The sequence below is a fragment of the Sander lucioperca genome, chromosome 13, assembly GCF_008315115.2.
Source record: "Sander lucioperca isolate FBNREF2018 chromosome 13, SLUC_FBN_1.2, whole genome shotgun sequence".
NCBI lineage: Eukaryota > Metazoa > Chordata > Actinopteri > Perciformes > Percidae > Sander > Sander lucioperca.
In genome coordinates, this window is record NC_050185.1 from 20,812,756 (window position 1) to 20,833,116 (window position 20,361).

Consider the following 20,361-nt stretch of genomic DNA (forward strand, 5'->3'; position numbering starts at 1 on the left):
AAATGCGTACATAAATATGCATATGTGTACACGTGTGTATGTATGCTCACACTTTATTAGTATTTTTGATATCATTTAGTTTCATTTATTTATTTCCATCCCCTTCCATAAGTAAAATAAAAAGCTTTAAAATAACATGCGTTTTTAGTTTCAAAACACACTTTTTCAAGTTATCATTCAAATGTGACAATTTTGTCTTAATCTTGAAATTAGTTATTTAAGTTATCATGTATTCCTTTATATATTTCTAATGCTAATAATCACTGATTAATGTACCCACTTTTTTTGTGTGATGAGGTCTCATCTGGAATCAAACTCTTTAAGCAGCCTAAACTAAGTGGCAGTGGGGATTCTCCGGGGACATTTGCGGACTTTCTCTCCCTGTGGTGAAATTCACAAAAGAGAAAGAAAAGGAGAAGGAGAAAAATAAAATCAACAGTCTTCTCCCTTGCTTCCTCTAATCAAAACAGCATACCACTGACTTAATGTCTAGCTAATGGATGCTTAATTGAAACCAGTATTCCCTTAGCTGGCCTGGGATTAATGCAACTCTGCGGGGGGATCAACTGGAGCCTGGATGGCACTCACGCTGCGCTGCTTGTTTGTGACAGTGTCAGAGTTATGGCTGTCTTTAATTGGCAGCATTAAGACCCCAGGCACATTTTTAAAGACAAGCAGAAAAGAAATTAGAGCGGGAGATGGGGTGAAGGAGAGAGACGAAGTGCAATATGAGCGACTGAAGGAGAGTCGGGGGGGAGTGACGGCCGCCTTGCTCTGCAGCGCAGCAGGAAGGGGGGGGGGGGGGCGAATGAGTCCTCTGGGGTCCTTACAATGGACTGACTGTGCATGTGCCTGCTGTAAATCTGCATCTGTCTGGAGGGGGGTTTTGCAAGGGGGCCATAAAAACTTCATCGATGGAGTCTGACTGACTGCAAGTCTGTCTGTCTCCCATTCCCTCTTATCAAGAGAAACAAGTCTAATCAATGGCGCCTATTTAACAATTACAGTGTGACATCCACAGCTTGATGGTGATGATGGGGGTGTAGTTTAATCAAAACAAATCCTATGTGCATCATATTTATTGTTTGTTTCTTCATTAATAACTTTTCTTTGGGAGGTTTCAACCACTTTTTTCACTGGCATTAGTAACCAGGGGCGAGACTTTTTCACTATGTGAGGCTAGGCTTGATAGGTAGCTCTGTGTATTTTGGTCGCCTCCATTGTTTGCAGCTGCGATGCCACAGACACTCAGCACCGACCGTTAGATGGTACGGTGTGATTGATTATCACATTATATTTATAGTATTAGGGTTAATCAACCATCAAATCATCAAGTTGTGCATTATGCATCAAGTTTAATAGTGGTCGCAAAATAAGTTTAATAGTGGTCCTGACTGCTGGTTCTAATAGTTTGGGAAATATATCCAGACACATAGAGGTTGCGGTTGCAGATTTGCATATCATAGAAAACTGGACTATTGGCCTTGGTGGAGGTCTGCGCTCTCTGAGTGGCATTCTAGCTTTGGTTCAGTCAGTGCAAAACACACGCACATCTTTCATGTCCAAAACACCGTTTTGTGATTTCCGCCTCCCAAGGACTCGCAACACTATTGCACACTCTCCTTAAGATTTCTCTTCACATCAGAAGAGTGTTGCGAGTTCTTGGGAGGCTACAATTAAAATTTTGGTATCCGTACCAAAACTCAGGTATTTTATTAGTCCTTTAAAGCAGCCATATTATGCTCATTTTCAGGTTCATATTGTATTTTAAGGTTGTACCAGAATAGGTTTACATGGTTTAATTTTCAAAAAACACCATATTGTTGTTGTACTGCAGTGCTCTCTCTCACTGCTGCAGATCCTCTTTTCAGCTGGTCTCTGTTTTAGCTACAGAGTGAGACCTCTTTTCTTCTTCTGTACTATCTTTGATTGCACTGCACATGCCCAGTAGCTCAGATGTAGATCATGTCAGCTAGCTAGCTCCATAGACAGTAAAAGAAAGGCTGTTTCTACAACTTCGGTCAGTTACAAGGCAGGATTAGCTGGGAGACTTCTAAATGAGGGTGCACTTGTAAGTAGTTCTTTTGTAGATTATGGTGAACTTGTGTGTGTTGTAGCAGTGCTTTGCTATTGAGAATGAGGTAGCATGCTAGCGTTAGCATGCTAGCGTTAGCATGCTAGCGTTAGCATGCTAGCGTTAGCATGCTAACGCTACGAGCTAATGGTTGCGGTTAGCCTGCTCGTTTCGGCTTGTGACGTCACAAGCCGTGCCGATTTTGAACAGCTCACCCAGAGACTGAAGGCAGGACACAATCAGGAACTGTATCTCACTCTAAACAGCATGGGTGGATTTTTTTCAAAGTTTGTATGTGTGTGGAAGCACCAGAGACACAAAAGAACACCCCAAATCCCAGAAAAAGAGATTTTTTTCATAATATGGGCACTTTAAGGTGAGGAGATCCAACACTATCTGCATGTGAAGAATTCATTTTACAAGAAACATGACAGAAAAAATGTAATATTTAAAATGTGGCAAGAAGATGAAGTGTCTTGTGCAGCAGTGGTTAGGGGAACATCCTCCTCCTCTATGGTGATTGACACTGTTTGCTATCTAATATTTAATAAAAGCATAATGTTTGTGTGATAAATAAAAGTTACAAAAAAGAGGCATCGCTGTCACTCAGTGCAGGCCACGACTTTTCTTTTAAATTGCAGACACAAAAGATTCAGCCTTGATCATTTTGGCTGTGGCAACTCTGCTGCCCACCTTGGTTTCTTCTAACAAATCCACTTCCTATTGTTGAAAGTAAAAACTGACTTTCGAGATTTGAATTAGCCCTGGATTTGTGTTTCTTTTCCTTGAGTGCGGTGGTGAAACAGTTAAAGGTTTCCTTAAGGTGTCAGAGTCTGTTTCAACTGGGGCTGTGGTTTAGTTTTACCAGGTGCACAACGCGGTTACCGCTTCTCATTGTTTACTGCTACCTCCCTTCCGCTACTGCAGTTATCTTCTCTTTCTTCATTGTTCTCTCTCTCACTCTATCAATCTCTCTGCCTCTTCCAATTTCTCTCAGACTCGTTTGCAACCACTTTCTCCTTTTTCTCCATTGTCTTTTGCCACCATCTGATCAACCCAATCTGTACCCATCTGATAAATCAGATGATGTGTTTCGTTTGTTCTTCACTTCCTGCCCACCCACCTCTTCCCTTTCATCTGCCCTTCGTGTGCATACAGTGTTTCCCACATACGTGTCCTGTACTATGTGCAACACCTACACTGTCACGCACGCCCACACATGCTCATACACACACCTACCAAAGTGCAGTGCACATCACAGTTGCTCTAGTTTTTGGCCCTGAAAAATGCTCACACAAGCCGATTCACCACAATAGCCACACACACACACACTCTAAAATGCTTTATGAGCTCCATTACTTCCTGAAACTAAACATATTACTAAGTTTTGGTAGTCCGTGACAACAACTTTGAGTCTAAGTTTGTCATTAAAGCACCTTGAATTTATTTTTTTCTGTCTTCCTTTTAGCCTCCATCAGCTTCCCTTTCTTCTCCTCCCTCAACCCTTCCCTTCCTCTTTCAAGACATCACCCCTCCTTGTTTTTTAAAGGCCACCTCTTCTTCCTCGCTTCTCATTTTCAACAACTCTGAAATCCTGACGCAAATTATTGGACACGCGATCAATATTTTGTCCGTGTCTTTCTTCTCTTTCCATCATAGAAAAATATGCTCTCACGGCGTGTCCTGTGTTTGTGCGTGAGGGTTGCATCTATTGAAAGCCAGAGTTTTCTCTATGTAGACCAACAGAAAAGGTTCCCATGGCCACAAAATGTGGGCATGGGAGTCTTTCCGTACTCAAAAACAAAACAAAGGTAGGAAATCAATTTGACGCATAGCCGAGCTCCTTTTGAGGAAACCTGTTGAAGAGGGAATTCCTCCCTTTCCCTTTTCTGGCTTAAAAATGGCATTAACACATGGACACATTGCCGAAACCTAGGAGCTTCCAAAGACTGAAGAAATCACAGCAAACACACCTCTGGCAGTAAGCTGCGACCCATTCACCTGGGACTCATTTTCCTCCTCCTGTGCTTTTCTTTGATGGCAAACATGGTCATTTTAACATCACTAATGACACAGTCGCTGACACGCTTGGCATCGACAAGCCTTATGGGAAATCTGCTTTACAGCATGAAGCAGGGCACTGGCTAAAACCTTCCAAGATGCCAAAGTGGAAAGAAAAAACTGAAAATGGGACATGAGGAATATTTATGAAAAGATTTACGGGGATTATGGGAAATGTGTTGTGTAGAAGTTATATATGAGATGACACCATTTTGCAAACCGGTTAAGATTTCCCAAGTCGTTTATACTCCGGTTCCTAAAAACAAGGTTCAATATCTCTGGTAATGCTGCAGTAATTGGTTTTACAGGATAGTTACATGTGAAGTTTCTCAGGTATTGGTATCCTGGATTAGCCAAACATAGACATTCATAGCCTGTGCTGTTCTTTAACACATTATTTAGTGATATGTTAACAGCATTATTTTTTTTTTTTTAATAACATTTTGGGGGTTGGCGTGTTTGCTGTCTAAACAGGAGTTGAATGGAGAGTTGCTAAAGGTTTTCACTCTGTACATTCAGTGAATAGACCAGACCAAGACGTATTATCTGAGGCTCCACCAACAAAGGACAAATGTGCATTTTGGTGATTCCAAAGTTGTCTGATATACATGTTGCTGGAGCTTCGCTGTGAAGACGGGACTTCTGGAGAGCTCTGAAGTTACCGCTGGGCTAAGCCAGCTGTTGATGGCTGGTAAATAGCTCCAAACTGTAGGATGGCTGGGTAATTACTTGATGAGTAAACAACAGTGTTCATATGTAGCTATTTTATCCATAAGATGTTTCTCAATTTCAGTGGGCCATTGTGCCACGTGTAGAGACATTTGCTTTTGTTGTTAAATGTCACCTGTCTATACTGAATATCTCACTCTTGGTCTCACTTGTTACAGTTTTTCAACCAAAGCATCAGAAGTAATTTGATGGCTAAATTGTACATGTACATAAAAAAACAACAAGAATGTCATTGACAAGAAGCATTTTGCAACATTAACTATGCATACAAGTTAAACAAATCAATTAACTGCACCAGGTAAACAAGACAGACAGGACAAAACATGTTTTTTTGTCCCTGGCTTATATGGTCTCGTTTCTGAACAATGCACACTGTGTGATAAACTCCTGTGTGTGTGTGTGTGTGTGTGTGTGTGTGTGTGTGTGTGTGTGTGTGTGTGTGTGTGTGTGTGTGTGTGTGTGTGTGTGTGTGTTCAATGTATGTTAGTGTGTCAGTGCATAAAGAGGAAGAAGGAAGTGAAGCCAGCTTATATTACAATGAGTGTATGTGAGGATGAGGGTATGTACTGTAAATTTCTTCTGTGTAGTAAATGTGTGTGTGTGTGGTTTCAGTATATGTTTGTAACCACAGTATTAGAGGTCTGTTGGACTTTTGTGTGTGTATATATATATATATATATATATATATATATATATATATATATATATATATATATTTTACGAATAGCGTATGAAGGCGGAGGCTGCTTCCTTCCCTCAGCAGATGAGTATCATATGAGGGAGGATTAGACTTCTGCTCCTGTGTGTGTGTGTGTGTGTGTGTGTGTGTGTGTGTGTGTGTGTTCATGTGTGTGATCACAGCCATGTGTGTCGGGCTGCTTCATGCGGCCGTGGAGGCTCCAGCTGGTCTGGGCAGAGCCACGGGCACGGGGTGGAGAGAGGCGGAGGAGGAGGACGGGGTTTGAGTTTCATTTAGTCGACTATTTTTATGAACACTATTTTAATAAAGTGCATATTAAAATGATGATAAAGGGCTGGCTGCAGAGGCTGAGGTTTGGAGAGATGAGTCGTGGTGTAGGGAAAAGTCATCACAGAACATTATCAATTACAAACATCAACGCAACAAATGTGGATGTTGATTCACGCTGAAAAACACATGATGATGGACATAGCTATGCCAAAATAATTTTCTTGTCCGTTTTTGAGTTGGTGGTCAGGTAAACCATTAAGTTAATGATACGAGTGACAAGGTAACACACTAACAAGCCTGTCAGATGAGACCGGTAAAGAGTCAATCAACAAGACTCATAAGCACAACACAGTAGGGCTGGATGATATGACCCAAAATCTGCAACTCATTAAATTGCAAGTAATTCTGTCCGGTGCTGGGCTAATTTTATGTGGTTGCATGGATTGAAGCAATAGTGTGACATTTTGGGAAAACATTCTGGTGATGAGTTAAATGAGAACATCAATGCAGGTTAGAAAGTCACAGTGCCCTTTCAACCCTCCTACTGAGGAGACTTTGGAAAAAAGTGTCAGATGGGTAGAAGTGCACCCCTATGCCTAACCTTGAAGTTACTTTTGGTACAGGAATAATGAAAAAGAAGAAGTACCCACCAACTGAACAACACATGCAGGCAAGCACATACAAGAATCCAAGTACCATCTTGTACCAGATCCTCACTCGACACACACAACGACAAGTTAGTTACACTCGATCTGGGAACACACACACAGACACATCTCTCAGTAGGAGAGTGTGTAACAGGTTCAGGGACAGATGAAAGAGGCAGAGCACATGGCAAATTGTCATGTACGATCACATATGGCCGTCACACGGACTGTGTTTGCAAACAGTAGAAGCGCCAGCACATTACGTGTGGGTGAGACTGCAGGCTTAGAAAATGTTAAAGTCAACATGAGTGGAGGGGACTGGCTAATATCTACATTTCATATGTGCTGTTTTAGCAGATTAATATATTCAGTATAGTTTAAAGTGAATGTAGCACATGTTTGGTAATTGGACCCATTTTTAGCTTTTCTGCTGTGTCAGTTTTAACTTTTTCTTAACTTCCTCCAGTACTGCTTTGCATAATGCAAGTCATACTTGTTTGCTTGATGTAGACGCAGAGATGTGGTACCATGACCAAAGTTACACACTCTGCTTTTTTTCATGTGGGGGACATGAAGCTAAATCTGACCTTTGTCTCAGTGCCAAGCTTGACCAGGTCATTTGATAGTGTTGACATGACACAGTCCAGAGCATGGCAAGGATTGGTAATCTTGGATATTTATTACATTCTCATTAGTGTTGATTTCATACAGTGCATATCTAAATTTAATTCCGCCTCTTCGTGTCAAATTAGTTTAATGATGTGACATACAGCTCATCAAGGAAAATTCCTGGTTATGTAAATGTACCTGAGATTTATTCTCGTAATTCTCTTTGGTGTTACACATTATTTGGTTTCCTTTTTTGTGTGTGTGCTGCTTATATGTGGAGTGTAAACCTCACCTAATCTAGAGAGGCACTGACTGCATTGTGAAACTTTTCAACAGTCTGATTGACAGTAATGAAGAGGAAATGAAACATGAATTTAATTCCCATAGGTCACGTGATTTCTTAAAAAAACAAAACAAAAAAAAAAACCACACACAATCTCTCTCGCTCTAACAGAAACCAACAGAGTATAATCACTTCAATATCACTCCATTTCCCACAAAGACAACTGCAAACCAGTCAAGAATTGGATTTCCCATTGACATTAAGTTGGACACATAACTGTGACTGAGGACATAAAAAATGTTGAGTTTCAATACCTTGCTGCAGGAAATGCTCTGTCACATTTGACAAACTGTCTGTCGCTGTCTGTTGTATAGCTTTAGTGATGACGTTTCCATTGTTTTCATATTTTTAAATGGTCGACGGACCATGTGTGCAGTATGAATGAGTAGACATGTGTGGGTATTTTGATATCCTATTGGTGAGACAATGCTGTCATTGATTAACTACAAGCTGAGAACACACATCTGGGAGGCCTGGACAGCTAGCTGTGTAAACAATGAAAGTGTGTATGGTTTCGTGCCACAGGCCAATGACTCACCTGGGTGCAACACACACACACACACACACACACACACACACACGCCTAAACAAAGAGTCATAACCTGCCCTCTGTCTCTCCCTTTTTCTGTTATGAAAGTTTCAATTATCAAAAATCAGTGTGACTAGTCTCCCCATTTAAATGAGAGACAGTTAGCTCCTGTTGTGCTGTAAAGCAGCAAATCCTCACATTTGAGAAGCTGAAACCAGAAAATGTGGCAATTTTACTTAATTAAAGACTTAGGGCCCTATTTTAACGATCTGAAACGCAAGTATCAAACGCAAGTAGCTTTGTGGGCAGATCTCGGGCGCAAATCTAAAATGGGTTGGTCTGAAGTAGCTACATTACTCATAGGTGTGGTTTGGGCATAACGAGCAATAAACCAATCAGAGCGTTATCTCACATTCCCTTTAAAAGCAGGCGCGCTTGTTCCATGGCGGATTACTATAATAATGGCGGATTTGCTAGGTGCACGCTCTTAATACATTCATGGCCGCACACCAGGAGCGGTTCACAGCCGAGGAGACGGACGTTTGCTATTGATTTTTCTTTTTGACAAAATGAAAATAAAGAAATGTCACTAAAACATACTTTCCAATGTTTTGGGCTCACTCTCACTGAATCACAAGGTTATGAATGCATGGTGATATTTTTGCAATGTAGTCTAACATTAGACCGGGATTACCTCACTATAGACGATGCAGCTCTTCTGTCTCTCCTCTCCCGTGCTGCTGCTGGGGCATTTGGGTTAAGTGGCATCAGCACATGCAGTTCAACATCACATCTCCTGAAGTCCTCTAATATTTCCTCATTTATGTCATTAACACATCCATGATTCATGGAAATTCTGTGTAAAACAAGGTCATATTTTTCCTTATATTTATGTATGGTTGGCGAAAACGGGAACTGCTGGGTCCGTGAGATGAGAGAAGCAAAGTGTATGCGCCGTGTGCACACTCTACGTTATGGCCAAGCATGTGCCCTTAAAATAGCATCTGAATAACGCACCGCTGACTTTAGACTAGGTTTTTCCTGGTCTGTGGCGGAATTGTTTTCTGCAACTGCAAAATAGCACTAGGGAACGTTTGCGCCGGAACACGCCTCCTCTTTTTGCTGAACCGCCCCTGGGAGCGCAAGTTCATTCCCTAATTTACAGACGCGAGTCTGTGGAGGGAAAAGTCCGCTGTGCGTCGAGTGCAAAATAGGAATGATACATGCGTCGGTGCAGTGGTGTAGTCTACGTGATACGCAGGTATACGCCGTATACCCACTAGGGAAAGTCAAGGATTTCCGTATACCCACTTATAAAAGCGCAATGATGCGTAACATCGTTTTTTGACAGAACTTTCTCACTTTCATTCATATTTACAGTTTATTAAATCATTTTGAGTAAATTTAGGACCTGTTCAGCAGATGTTATTACTAATAGATACAAAACTTGTATGATGATGCTAATTTAGTCATGGTTTTGTGTGGCAGTGTAGGGGTGTCAATTAAATGGCTCATTTGTGTGATGTCCTGTTGTGTTCAGGTTCAGTTGCGTTTCTCAAAAAGTTAATACTACATCACTGCGTCGGTGTACAAAGTCAATTGCGCTGAGTGCAAGATAGGGCCCTTAAATTGTTATCACAAATCATGGCCTGAATTTTGTCTAATCTGCATGCACCATAACACCAGGTTCGCCAAACTGCTTTACAGCATAACGGGAGATTACTTTGAAGCATGAAAAAAAGAATATGGCCACTAAAGTAGAGCTCAAGCTCTCAGAGTTAATTTCAAAGACTGATGGCAGCATAAGTGAAAGGAAGATGGAAAAACATGTTTGACCTCTAGCATCATCTTGGCGACAGGAAGCGTGGGAGGAATTATGGGAAATGTGGACTTAATTTAGAGAAACACTCGCACTAACACCACATGAGGTTACCAACCGTGTCAACCTCTTGTTCTTTGTTTTTTTTTTTTTAATACCAACTGCAGCAAGGCATCACAATTAATCAGAGATTGTACTCAGAGATGGTTTGTGTAATCAAACAGGGTCAACACATGAGATTTTGACTGTATTAAACGTGTCTGAATGTATAAAAGAGACGAATATCAAACAAACCCACACTTCCTTCGCCAACACCTGTCTTTTACTGCTCTACAGTTTTTCCCCGTCCCACCTTCCCTCTGCGCCGGAAAGAAATAAGTGGATGAATAATTACAGGTACAAACACCTCGGGGCCATCTGAAGGGTTTTTTTTCCTCTTCTGATATTCTTTTAAACATTTCCGCCTCATGAAATAGTCCTCTGAACAGTTACTCTTTAGGTGCCTTCACAGCCCGCTACTTCAAAGCCGAAAGGGCGATGCGGACGTTCTTTTGGTCATTTAAATTTTAATCTTGCCCCCTCCCTTTCCTCTTCCTCTATAATGCTCTCTTTACCTCTCTAGCCCTCCTACTTTACTGTCTATGTATCTGTCTTCATCCACATCAATTTTGATCTCTTACTCATATTACCTATACTTCCTTAAAGACAATCTTTGACCGCACACAAAAGATACTCAGATATTTAAATGTATATCTGTTAGGGGTGCACGATTCGATATTGATTTTTAGGCTCAAGATTCGATTAAAAAAACGATTCACATGTAAATGTAGTTACTTTTCCCGTGTGATTGCAGTAGATATACAATTTTAAGAAAAGATTCGCGATTCAAATGTGAATCGATTTTTTTGCACACCCCTAATATCTGTGATGTTAAATCTTTGGGTTTTGGACTGCTGGTCAGACAAAACAAGACATTTGAAGATGTCACCTTGTATCTGGGTAGTTGGATTTGGCATGTAACCTTAATTTTACGATAAGTTCAAAAGGCAAGACCAAACAAACTATCAATAATTAAGAAAATAATTGAATTCACAACGGAGATTATCCTCCGCTGCAGCCCTACGCCTGATCTCATCAGGTCAGGAAACCGCCGTAGATTTCTATTTCTAAATTCTATTTCTTTCCAATTAACTAGCACTGTCAAGGACAATGGGAACCCTGCATAATGTTACACCATCAACCCTGTACAAAGTGTGTTTTCTTACTTCTGCAGGGCATTTTTTAAAGTTTAAAAGCCTATTGGGGTCTAATAATTGTATTTAGTAACATAATAAATACAAAATGAAAAAACAATACAAAATATTATATGTGATGTGAACGAGGAATCCGTTCCTTCGCTCTCGTAATCTTAACAGCCTGTTTGGCTGAGAGCAATCATGGAGATTTTCTGTGAAATTATCAACCTCATTTCACTCAATAATCTTAGACTTTATACAACCATAATCTTGCACTTACATACATTGCAACAATGGCAAGTTAAGACGCTGCCAGTTCCTCTTTCCCATCGCACATTGGAAACACCCAACATTAGTAGCTTTTTAAAAACTTGTATTCACTTGGACAACAAGGATGGAAAAGTAACATAGATGCTATTTTCAATGTCCTAAGTGTTGATCTATATACATATAAAAGAAAATAGTCCTTAAAAAGACATTTGGAGAAGAAAGATTTCCATCCGACCCAGGCTTTTGCTGCCTTCTAGTGAAAGCTGCTTTTCTTTTAGGCCTCTTAAATCTGAGCGGCTGGGTCCTTATCGTAGCCAGTCAGAGGAAGGGAGGCCCCCGTGCCGCTCATCCCAGCCCCTGGGTCTGTATGAAGGGGGGATTAGGGAGGCCTCAGCCCGTGTTGCTGCCATTGTTTACCAAAGGACTAGAGGCTGGCTGAACAACCCCCCTGTCCGCACTGCAATACAATAGGAAACAAGGAAGTGGCAAGATCCTAGAGACTTGCACACACACAAACCATTCCCTTGATCTTGGAGGATCGACTTTGTATTATTTGGGAGACACAAGGAGGAGGAAAGGAGGATGGGGAGGGGGCTTGTTAGCAACAACAGCTGATTTCTGAATGGATACGAGGAAGAGGAGGAGGCATAGGAAAAAGCATATAGGCTACATGAAAACTTGAAATCCCCAAACCCCAAAACAAAAACAAAAAAAACGAAAAGTGCACAAGCTGTCACTTGAAGTGGGTAATAAATTAAGCTGCTATATCCTTGCATGATTTGGAAATTCTGGTTTGGTTTACAGAAAGCCATGAAGGACATTTTGAAAGCTGAGATACTTAAGCATTTCAAAACACACTGCAGCTGAGCCTTTAGAGTCTTGTGCCAAAAATGCCAAAGTTTCACCCCTACCCTTACCAAACATGTCACCTGTCTCTCGGCAGTCTTCCTTTCAATTTTAGTCTGGGAAATTAAATGTCAAATGAGCAGGAAATTCCCCCAAACAATACAATGACACTGCACACTGTGCTGTTAAACACAGCTTGTAAATTCCAGTGACTAAGTTTACACACCGTCAAACAGCATTTAAAACAAACATTGTATCGCTTTCCCAAAGTAATTAATACAGTAAGCTCTTTACAGTCAGTGCCCAGGTACAGTGAGCGGTAAAGTGTTTCAGAGCAGCGTCTTGTCTTTGGAGCTTGTTGACGTCTTTGTGTGACCACAACTTCCACATCACAGAGAGATTGTCGGCCTCTCCGACAGTGAAGAAAATGGCACACAGCCGAATATCAGATGCTAGGTTCAATTGCTTCTCAATGTTCAATTGCTTCTCAATTTTCAAACAATGACCTGCAAACAGCTGACCGTCTAAGAAAAGAGAGTCCTAACAACCAACTGTATTACTCCACTGAGAGCTTTATGACTATTAACAGTCAGAATTGGTTTTCATTGAAATTTGTTAAAGCTGATCTAAACTTCAATTCAAAGACGTTGTGCTTCTTTCAATCTAAACAGTGGATAGACAAGCTGAACTCATTAAATAATGGTTTATAAAAAAAAAAAGTTATGGATTACAATGTAGTCTAAATACCCAAAATATAACCATCTATTACTCCTTACGAGTGAGTTATTTGCCACCTCAGAAACAATTACAGCCCCTGCTTTTGTTTTAGTGGGCTAGCCACCCACTACTTTCGACCAAGGACCCAACAATCTCCAGCAACAATCATGCAATGCGACTTCTTCTGCTTTTTTTTTATTTTTATTTCTGCTACTACTTTTATCTAATACACAGACGCCTTGCTGTTTTCTGATTCGCTGTCATTTGTTGTGTTATCATAGCTGAAGTCCACTGCAGCAGTAGGTAATATTAATGTGGTGATTCGCATTAAAAAGCCTTACACCAGTGTACCATTGGCAGGCTTTTATTGTGAAGCAGCTGAAGGAAGTTGAGCTTGAGTTATGGAAGCCAACTGCCAACTGTTAACTCACTGTTTAATTAATAGTAGTCTACGCCAGGATATGGGTGTGTTTTTGCACTTTTCTGTAAAACAATCAGTTTGAGAAACAGCAAGACAGGGGAGAGGAAGCTAATTAAATAAAGAAGTGCAGTCTGTTACAAACACATTTGTGCCTCCTCCATCTTTGTTAATAACCAACACCACGCCCACTAATATCAGACATTTTAGGGGAAACACTGCTCTTACTCATTTGTGTAAGTTCAAAGATCTTTATTTGAAAGCCATGGTCATAGATTAATAGTAAGCTCATATTTATGCAAACAGACCACAACACAGCAACAACATATGACATTCAAACGTCGTGTGTGATGCAGAGCTATTAGACTCGGTTCTTCATCTCTCGTTTCCCAGCGCTTTACTGCTTTTCTTTATTTCTTCTTCCATTTACTCATTCTTTGTCCACTTTCTATGAAATCTTTTTATGGATCAGAAGTACCATGAACTTATCTCACAGAGTAAGAAAATTAAAAAAAAGTTGAAATTAGAGCAAAAAGAAGCTTAGAACCAGCTAAGATGATGAAGGCAGCACAGGCAAGTAAAGAGATAGACACGTGAGAAAAGGCAAATAGAAAAGAGTTGGGAGAAAGACTGGTGGATGCTGAAGAGAGGAACATACTGAGTTTGTATTGACAATGTCCCCTCTGCTGGGGTTTGGCTCCTCGAGACGACAAAAGATGCATGATCCCTTCAAAAACACTGTCTGCTGGTAATCCACGGTATTATACACACAGTCAGTGAAGGTCTAACACACATACTGCATCCATAAACTCTGGCTACAAACACAACCCATACAGCCAACAATAGCACACAAACACACCATGAACCCTAGACACACACACACACACACACACACACACACACACACACACGTGTTTACAAGTGTAATAAACTTAAAACAGCAAACATACACACACAAACAATGTGCACTGTCTTACACGCTGCAGATAAAGCTTTATCCAAAGACAACAAGCTGAGGGAGTTTAGTCATATCTCTGAATCCCACTAAGCTCCTTCTTTGGCCATTTCCTCTGAAAGGACAGCTGATATCTACATTAATGTAACAACAGTGAAATGTCCCATGAAATGCTGTAATAGGGAGTATTATCGCTGAATGGGATAAGGCGGGAATACACTTTGCAGCAGCAGAGATTAGAAGCTTTTTACATGAGATGTTTACAGTAATACCATAATAATAAAGGGGGTGTGATTTATTCGTCTTTTTGTCCATTTCAGACAATCAGGTTTGGGTAAACATGAAAAAAATATCATAATCTTTTCAGAATAAAAACAGCTCCTGTTCTGTACAATGGTATGTGACCCCCCCAACCAAACCGTCGAGACAAACGTTTAACCTCCCTGGACAAGTTCTTATTCAAACCTTCTTTTTATGGTAAATATATATTCAAAAAACATGTGAATACGCACATATAAAACAATCTGAAAGAATCTTGGAATTATTAGATTAGTCTTGTACAACCAGAGAAAAACCCACACGGCGTACCCAGGGGAGGGGAGGGGAAGATACAGACAAACAAATATTACAATTAGTATCTGACTTTTAGTCATTCAGCTGATGCAGTTTACAGGAACACACAAAAGGTTTTGAGAAATTATTGTTTGTTCGTTCAGTTTAGCTGGTAAATGCTGACAACAATCAGCCTCCCACTGATTTAAAGAAGACCGTCACTGCCTCTCAACAAACTGGTTGCAAAGAGTGATTTTTCTTGTTTCCAAAGGAATGGTTAGTAACAGAATTAGGGCTGCAACTACTTTCCTTATCAATTAATCTACAAATTATTTTCCTGAATAATAAAACTATCCTTTCTCAGAGTCAAAAGGTAACGTCTTCAGATGTCCTTCTTTGACCAACCAACAGTACGAAACACAAAGCCATTGAATTTACAATTATATAAAAACAGAGAAAAACGGCAAATCCACTGAAACCACAAAGGTTTGGCATTTGTCTTTGACAAACCCTTATACATTTAATAGATTTACCAACTAATTACTTCAGCTGCAAAGCGAATGAAAACCTCTCTGCGGTGCGATTGCTCGGCTGAAATAACTTCAAAAGATAATCTGGACAAGACTGGCCAAATATAATCTATAGTTATGTTTTCAATTGATCAAACTTCAGGACATATAATAAGGTATAAGCCTGAAGTGTAGGAGCAGATGTTCTTATCACTGAACAGGTAAGTTGACCAAGAAGGCCCCATAAAACTAGCTATTAGTGCTGAAACACTTTTTTCGATTAATGGATTGACAGAAACATCATCAACAATTTGGGAATAACTGCTTCTATCTCCTTGAATGTAAGTATTTGCTGCTTTTTACATCATTGTTACATTGAGTCTTTTTGAGTTTTGTACTGCTCGTCAGATCAGACAAAAGCAATCTGAAGGACTCGCCTTGGGCTCTGGGAAATCATCACTATTATCTGACATTTAACAAACTAAATGATTACTCAAAAACATAAATCGACAGGCTACTCCACTTCCTAGTAGTGCCAACACTATGAGAAACTAGAAGTAAAGAGGGAAACTCTCAAAGTCATAATGCCGACAGAAGGACGACAGTCAGACATGGACACGCACGTACATTACATGCGTTGCATGGCCCACATTAACGCCACAACACTAAGAAAACACCAAACAGCCCTTTTTTCTGTTAGTCTCCCAGACCTATAGTTTCCGATCCATCTCTTCCATCCATAATCATCACCCCCAGCCCCCCAAACCCTCTAAACCACTATGCTCAGCCCTTTCAAGTGGCAGGTAGACGGGGCCTGACGCACCGCTACCGCCTCGCAACCAGCGGGCTAATTACAAGGGAAGAAGCAACAAGTGAGCATTGTGTGGAGTCTCGAAGACACACGGGGAAAGAAAGTGCTCTTTATCTTGCCACCCCCACCCCAACCCATCCCACCCTCAACAAAAACAATCTCTGAGAGGCTTTGCGGTTGGCACTCCAGGGTTGGAGAAAGAGAAGAGAAGACAAGAGAAGACTGTGAGACAGTGAAAGAAGTGGAGACATTGATGAGCAACTTATACAATCACACTTGCTCACCGTGTTTGTCTAACACGATGCCGGATGTGCCATGTTATGCAATGACGACTATGAAGATGTTTGAGGAAATACGAGTATACACTCGCTTGTACTAGTAGTCCATTCAACTGATATTCTCAATCACAGTGTAGGGTTATGGATACCACACTTAGTGAGAATGTGACTTCCTTGGAGATGTGTTATGTACATGTGTTGACAACTGCACCTTTTACGTGTAAAACCCCAACAAGTGGAGCTACTACTGGCTAGAATTTTCACTGTAAAAAACAACTGTAAAATGGGTGCTACCTAACCTTTTTCCAGACAAAGTTTAAATCTGGCAGCCTAAAGTCAAATTATAGGGGGCTAAATATGCAATTTAAGTACAAAAGTGATTTAAAGTCAAAGCGAGGGCATAAACAGGGTTCCCTACATTTACTTTGAAGCATTTTATCTAACTTTATACTGTACTGAACTGTTGCGGAGCAAAGAAACAACTTTCACAGATGCCATGACATTGAAATTAAATGTTATTTTCCCATAGACTAGATCTTTGACAATTCTTTTTTTTTTTTAAATGTGAGGAGCTTGTGATATTTTTTAGACATAACATTTTTACTAGAAGCCTGTCAACAGTCAACAGTTTTTTTACCCTTCAACGACCCATTTCAAGTCTCCCATGACCAACCGCTGGGTCTTGACCATTACAGCAGATTCCTAAATCACTGTGCCTCATGTTAGATCAGCCTACAGTACATGTGATCTCATAAACAGGCATCTCTGCTGTTTAGCAACGTCTTGTCTGCAAGAGCAGGGGGTTAATTCAGGCAACAGGATTACACAGCACAGGGAAAAATGAATTAGGCATAACTGCTCATGTTTGGTGCAATTAGTCAGCCTATCCATGGATATTGGTTCTTATGGGTGACTTGAAGGGATTTTATGATTCATTATTCAGGGCTGTCTGGCTGGATGAGTGATACTGCATACTTGAACTCCTTCCATGAGTGTTCTGATGTTTGTTTTAGCGGTTTAACACTCTGAACAGCTATTAAGGCAGCAACAAACCTCGTCATTCATGCACAGTACAAACAGATGGGAAACGTCATGTGAAATGCTTCACGATGACGACATCAATCAGATTCCAACTTCAGCAAAGGCATAAACAAAAACAACCTCTTCGTTTTAAGTTGCGCTTTATTTCATAAGGCAGTTAGGCGGGAAGGGAAAACACAGTTCAAAGGCAAATCAGAGCACATGTAAAGTTTGTGATGTATTTGCAGTGCTGCGATCTGACGGTGGCTATTTCAGCATCTTTTAAACCTAATCGGCCTACGCTGTATTAAACTACAGGCACGTCCAAGTACTGAAATAAAATCAACTGTTTCTGCTTTGCAATTTGAACAGGTGAAGGAAGTGTTTCTTGGACTTAATTGACAGGCATATGTAATGCCATCATTATATAGCTCAATCACATATAACTATATCTAAAAGAAGCATAACAGCCCATCTATTATCAACATTTGAGAAAAAAAAAGTGAAAAAAGACATACAGTACCAACAGTAATCTACTTTTAATTCAAACCCCTCCGAAAATTTGATTTATGCATGAAGGAGCCATTAAAAAAATCTGTATATAGAGATAAAAATATATATTTGTAAGAAGTGAAATGTCTTAAATATATTATATTTGAGGCCATAGTATGCTGATCGCATCTAATAGGGAAAGACACCACTGATTTTTAGGCTGATGTACAGTAAGTGAAAGATTACAAATTTGCGAGACCAGATGCACAACAAATGAAATGCAAATTATGCACAAATTCCCAGAAGAAATATTTATGTCTTTATCCAAAAAAAAACCCAGAAAAATCACCAGCACTTTATTGTCCAGTATGTCTACGCCATCTCTGTTTGGTACTGTTTTTCTGGCTACTGAGGATCTATTTGCTTCAGCCCAAAATAAAAAGAAATACTAGCCAGCGGCCACCAGACAGGAAACATTTCTATCCTTGAGCGTATGTTTCTGTCTTTCTTCTTATTGCTTCAGCAGTGGTGAACTACTATGGCAAGAGCATCACCACCAACATTGAATATTACTCTAAAGTTCCCTCCTGAAGCACAAAACCATGTCTTCAATGTTTGGACTTGATACCAAAGAATACGCACAAGAGCTGAAATGCATAAACTTGCACTGGAGTCCAATGTAGGATGGAGACAGAAAGACCTCAGATTGCCCTCAGCGACTGACACAAGAACCATTAGGAGAACAACAGTGAACAGTGCACTGTAGCCAGCAGGAGAATTAAAACAGAAGTGGACTTACAGATGGAGAAACAGAGCTGTTGGGGAGGTAGGGGTCAGGCAGCATCAGGAACGGATACCCTGGATACGCCGGCGTCTTGTACATGCCTCCATCTTGATGCTTTGACACTGAGGTCGGACATGAAGAACAACAAACAAGAGTTAGAAACTCAATAACTAAAAGAACGTTTTAATGCCATTTACAATGCCAGTTTTTGGAAGATGTTTCTCTTATATTCTGAGCAAAATATTTTTGTTTGGTCTCTGAGGGGACATACAGTATATCAGTATGGTATCATTTGAAATTTGATTTAAATGAATATAAAAGTTGCTTAAATGAAACCATGTGAGGATTAAAATAACGAAAACAAGCTGATACTTCCACAATGCCGCTATAAGATTTAGATGTGTGCCTCAGAACAAAAAAAAAAAAACAACCCTGACTTCCAAAATAAAACGTACATACAAAGTAGGTCAACTATTCACAAGTGTTCTAGTTACTACATGTTATATCCTTGTGTGAGCAGAGTACAATACTTGAGCAAAAGCGTTACAAGCGTCACCTAGCCTGAGAGGCGTGAACTCCTGTAGCCTATGTGTTAATTTATCTCTCACCACCACCAGCCATATTAAGCATCAGTGGCCTCCCTGTGGGTCAGATGTAACTAGCTTGTACCTGGTCTATATAAAACACATACACATTAAACTTGTCTACTTGGTAACGTGGCCGTAACCAAGGTGACAGAAAACAAAATATCAATCAGAATTACTCAGAGCTGTAAAGTTATTTTCTGTGGGTTTCACTTTTTTTCCATATAGACACTAGATTTTATATCGCAAATCCACATTAATAAAGGTTGTGCACAAAGGAACAAATGTGAGAACATTTTTCCTTTTAGAAATGATTGGAATGGGTTATAAAACTTGAGTCCAGCCTACAGTGACGCCTTATAATTAAAACTGCCATGTATACATTCTCTAAATGTGCCTTATCCTAGGGAGGAAAGCGAAATTGCTCTGTTCATTTTGGGTGGCAACCGTTAAAAAAAGAAGAAAAAAAAAAAAACAGAAAACTCTCAGGGACCCTGGTTGACCTCACTTTTGGCAAAGTCTGGCAAAAACTACACTACAAAAAATGTCAAGGGTTGAATCTAAAAATGTATTTAGATACATGGGCACAGGGCAGATCACACTAGTATTCTGAACTGAAGACATTATCTTAAAATGTTTGATAGAAACTGATTAAAGAGTGAAATAATCGGATCCGTATGACTGTATTTAAGGCCAAGAGACTTCCAGAGTCCATGTTTCACTAAATAACTTGTCATGATGGACATTTAAAGCAGGTTATCTCTAGGCCTACTTAAATATCGTTCTGAAACAGAAACACAGTAAATCTCCCCCACCAAAGTGACAGCTATTAGAGATGTAGACCTATAGAGCTGCAGACACGATGGACATCTTTTGCAGTGTACACCTGAAAACAACTCTTTGAAGTTGGGTTTTATGCTGCAACACGTGTCCTCTGACCAAAATGCTCCTTATTTTGACACAATGGGGGGGGGTTTCTTTATCGCTTCTCAGGTGTTTTTGAGATAGCAGTGGCTACTCAAACTGCACGCGGGTGTGTAAATGTTTTCTTCTTACCTCCGTCATGATGCACCCGGTGTTTTTCTGGGAAGCCCCTCTGTTCGCCCTGC

The 20,361-nt window shown here is 40.2% G+C and overlaps 1 protein-coding gene across 15 annotated transcripts in view; it reads right to left on the reverse strand.

The window, feature by feature from the left end:
- The window catches only part of tcf7 (transcription factor 7), an 81,463-nt gene that overhangs the window by 60,297 nt on the left and 805 nt on the right, over nt 1-20,361 (reverse strand). For all 15 annotated transcript variants that reach the window (XM_036008755.1, XM_031307967.2, XM_031307966.2 and 12 more), the window contains exons 2-3: nt 20,309-20,361; nt 18,684-18,790 (exon numbers count right to left, since the gene is read on the reverse strand). The exon at nt 20,309-20,361 is cut by the window's right edge and continues 17 nt beyond it. In XM_036008755.1, the coding sequence (XP_035864648.1) occupies nt 18,684-18,790; nt 20,309-20,361 (160 nt within the window). The remainder of the gene's footprint in view (nt 1-18,683; nt 18,791-20,308) is intronic.